The sequence below is a fragment of the Lactuca saligna genome, chromosome 8, assembly GCF_052625555.1.
Source record: "Lactuca saligna cultivar CGN05327 chromosome 8, ASM5262555v1, whole genome shotgun sequence".
NCBI lineage: Eukaryota > Viridiplantae > Streptophyta > Magnoliopsida > Asterales > Asteraceae > Lactuca > Lactuca saligna.
In genome coordinates, this window is record NC_136424.1 from 56,832,814 (window position 1) to 56,836,911 (window position 4,098).

Consider the following 4,098-nt stretch of genomic DNA (forward strand, 5'->3'; position numbering starts at 1 on the left):
TGTTGGAGGAAGAGTGGACGACTCATCAGGTCAACAGTCAACCCTTAGCGTGCTCCATCCGTCACACGCACAATTCTTTGAAAAACTGAATATATATATATATATATATATATATATATATATATATATATATATATATATATATATATATATATATATATATATATATATATATATATATATATATATATATATATATATATATATTCTCCAAGTGAAGTAACAATTCTCCAAAAAAAACACATCAATGGAGGTCCTTCATTATTTACTAATATTTGGTCTCCTGATGTCTGAGATGGGGATTTATAGGGCACAAGACAGCATAACAGGTGATGAGGCTATCCGTGACGGACATACCCTTGTTTCAGCCGATGAAATGTATGAACTCGGGTTTTTTAGTCCCGGAAAGTCAATGAACCGATATTTGGGCATATGGTACAATAACAAATCCCCACAGACAGTGGTGTGGGTTGCCAACAGGGAGACACCAATAACCGACTTGTCTGGTGTGTTCAAAGTTGACACCAACGGATCCCTACTGATTATCGCTGGTAGCAACAACACCATCGTCTGGTCATCATCTAACCCTGGCCCTGTATCTCCCACAACCATAAATCCAATCGCACAACTTTTGAGCTCTGGAAATCTGGTTGTAAGAACAACCGGCCACGAAAATTTCATCTGGCAAAGTTTCGATTACCCTGGAGACACGTTCCTTCCCGGGATGAAATTCGGAAAGGACCTGGTGTCTGGGTTAGATAGGCGATGGTCATCATGGAAGAGCCTCGACGACCCTTCACCTGGCCGGTATATGCTGTTCATGAATATAAACGGGTTCCCTCAGTTGTTCGAAGAACAGGATTCTGTTCCTCTCTCAAGGTTTGGACCATGGAACGGTGTTACCTTCGATGGCATGCCTAGGCATATTTCAAACGCCTTATTCACACACAACTTCGTTTTCAATGATAAGGAGGTGTACTATGTGTACACACTTGTTAACAGTTCAGTCGTGACGCGTGTCTACTTTAGTCCAGATGGTGACGTGCTTCGACTGAACTGGATCGAAAGAACACAGATGTGGTTCCTATATTGGAAGGGGAATGTCGACATGTGTATCCGTTTCGGACAATGTGGTTCATATGGAAGGTGCGACCCTAAGAACTCACCTCTTTGTAGTTGTATGGAAGGGTTCAAACCTCGAAACCCGGAGGAATGGAGTGCCTCCCAGTGGTCAAGTGGGTGTCGTCGTAGAACAAGTTTAAGTTGTCCGGATGGAGATGGATTTCGAGTGTTTAAAAACGTTAACATGCCAGACACTCGGGGTGCATGGTTCAATAGAAGCATGACACTTGGCGAATGTGAGACGGCATGCAAGCAGAATTGCTCGTGTACAGCGTATGCCAATATTGATATTCGAATGAACGGAAGTGGATGCTTGCTGTGGTTCGAGGATCTAATGGATGTCCGAACAGTGGATGAAAGTCGGGACCTTTATGTAAGAATAGCTGTCTCCGACTTGACAAGTAAGCTGATCATTTTTCATGATAATAAACAACTTTCAAAGGCCTAGTTAATTCGGGTTTTTAATGTGTATTTTTTTTTTTTTTTTTTTTTTGACAATCTTACCTGTGCTTTCAAGTAATAGTAGTTCATGCATGTTCGTTCAAGGCTTCAAACATTATTAACTTGTTATGGTTTTGCTAATAGTTCAATCAATCCCGGAATTTACCTCCAGACCTGTTTCCAGCAAAAAGAGGCAAACAATCACAGTGGTGGTGTCGATTTTATCTAGTCTTGTTATTGTGATATCGATTTTGGCAATCATGTATGGTTGGAGAAAAAAGAAAAGATCCCAAGTGAAAATACCAGGTAATTCTGTGATTGTTTTGGTTATTTATAGAGTAAATATCAAAAACAATAATTTGGAGTGTGAATCTTTCATTAACATATATTAGTTTGGTTTGTTACCATTTGTTGATTTACCAGTGAAAACCATTGATGAAGAGTATATCATGGAGAGCCAAGATGATGATACAGAGTTGACGTCTTTTAGCCTGAGTATGATATCAAAATCCACCAACGATTTTGCAAATGACAAAAAACTTGGACAAGGTGGTTTTGGTCCTGTTTATAAGGTAAGAATCTTAACACCTACCTGTAGTTCTTTTTATTTTTATAAACGTTTCATTGATTTTATATTTGTTAAATAGAATCTAATTTTTTTGTTCCATATCTGAAATACCTTTTGATCTTTAGGGTGTGCTCGACGATGGACGAGAAATAGCTGTGAAAAGATTATCCAAAACTTCAAGACAAGGTCTTGGAGAGTTTAAAAATGAAGTTAAATTCATTGCTAAGCTTCAACATCGAAATCTTGTAAAGCTTTTGGGATATTGTATTCAAGGAGATGAAAACATGTTAATATATGAGTACATGTCTAATAAAAGTCTGGACTCATTCATATTTGGTACAACTCTACTTAATATGACACATGTTTCTTGCCTTGCTTGCTAGCTTTTCAAAAAAATATCTTAAGGTAAATCATACTGATAACTTATATTGAACAGATAAAATCAAAAGCCCGATACTAGGTTGGTCAGATCGTTTTCACATCATTCATGGGATTGCTCGAGGACTCCTCTATCTTCATCAAGATTCACGATTTAAAATTGTTCATCGAGATCTCAAAACAAGCAATATTTTGTTGGATGTTGACATGAACCCAAAGATATCAGACTTTGGTCTTGCAAGAATGTTTAGAGAACATGAAAATGAAGAAAATACGAACAATGTAGTTGGAACTTTGTAAGAACTCATAAATTAACCATGCAACTTTCTTTATAAATTTTACTTTCAAATGTTTAAACCTCCATACATTTTGCTTCAGGGGTTACTTAGCACCAGAATATGCTGTAGATGGGACTTTCTCGGAAAAATCTGATGTCTTCAGTTTTGGTGTTCTTGTGTTGGAAATTGTGAGTGGGAAAAAAAATAGAGGATTCTCTCATGAGAATGATAGTGATAATCTTCTTGCACATGTAAGTTTTGTAACGCTTTAATGGGTATTTTTTAGTTGTTGGACTAACACGTTAGTGTATTCTATTTAACATCCAAACTTTCCCCATCAAGTTACAACTATTTGCAAATTTATCCATCAATTTTTTCTTCTATTTCTCCAATGCGATTATTCTTTTAAATATCATAGAATAAAATTTAGTTTACATAGAAGATGATTGTTGTTGTGTCTTATTTGGATTTTTAGGCATGGAGACTTTTTGAAGAAGACATGGCACTGGAGTTGCTTGATGTGCATATCCATGAGTCATGTGTAGCCTCCGAAGTATTTCGGTCAGTACATATAGGTCTTTTATGTGTCCAAAATTTTGCAAAAGACAGACCAACTATATCATCTGTCATTTTGATGTTTGATAAAGAAGGTGCATTACCTCAACCTAAACAACCTGCATTTTTTACCAAAGGAAGTTTGCCACAACTTAGTCTAGCTTCCATCAATGACATCACGATGACAACATTAGAGCCTCGATGATATGTGTTCATGTCGAGGTGCATTTGGTGATCATAATGCTAAGTTTTCTTTTTTGAATATATCATAGACTATTAGACAATTAAAGTGTGATATGTATAAAAATGTATTAGAGGGTCATGAGTATAAATATGTCTCTTATATATGTACTCTTATTGTAATCATGGTTATACAATAATACAACATTACTTATTACAAAGTCAACATGGTATCAGAACCTTACGACATACCATAAAAAAGCATCTACCAAAAAAATAAAAAAGCCGATCAAAGGCAAACAGCACTGATCAAGAAGTGCTTCCATCTCTTGCTTCTGTCAATCTGCACAGTGCCGCCATCTACAGTAACGTCCAATTTATTTTTCTTTTTTTCTTCTTTTTGTTGCTAATCAATGTCACTTACAATGTTTACCCCATTAGATAAAACTCTCCATTGTCACCATAAGTTTGGTTTCGCTCTATCTCCTATCAGTTATGGTTATTGGATGGCGATGGTCCAACCATTTCTTCTCACCAACAAGTTACTTGTTCAGTTATATTAATGGCACAATTCCA

General features: G+C 36.5%; 1 protein-coding gene across 1 annotated transcript; it reads left to right on the plus strand.

Moving 5' to 3' along the window:
- The first annotated feature begins 227 nt into the window (after positions 1-227).
- Positions 228-3,719, plus strand: LOC145013169 (G-type lectin S-receptor-like serine/threonine-protein kinase At4g27290). Its single transcript, XM_078971977.1, has 7 exons — positions 228-1,523; positions 1,708-1,869; positions 1,987-2,135; positions 2,257-2,467; positions 2,568-2,805; positions 2,888-3,038; positions 3,263-3,719. The coding sequence occupies exons 1-7, from the start codon at positions 248-250 to the stop codon at positions 3,545-3,547; spliced, it is 2,472 nt and encodes an 823-aa protein (XP_078828103.1). The 5' UTR covers positions 228-247; the 3' UTR covers positions 3,548-3,719.
- Positions 3,720-4,098: the final 379 nt, after the last annotated feature.

Excerpts from the sequence above, each read along its gene's own strand:
- LOC145013169 (XM_078971977.1), top strand. The coding sequence starts at position 248 with ATGGAGGTCCTTCATTATTTACTAATATTTGGTCTCCTGATGTCTGAG. Across the intron at positions 2,468-2,567 it reads TCTGGACTCATTCATATTTG|ATAAAATCAAAAGCCCGATA; the intron begins GTACAACTCTAC and ends TATATTGAACAG. Across the intron at positions 2,806-2,887 it reads AACAATGTAGTTGGAACTTT|GGGTTACTTAGCACCAGAAT; the intron begins GTAAGAACTCAT and ends ATTTTGCTTCAG.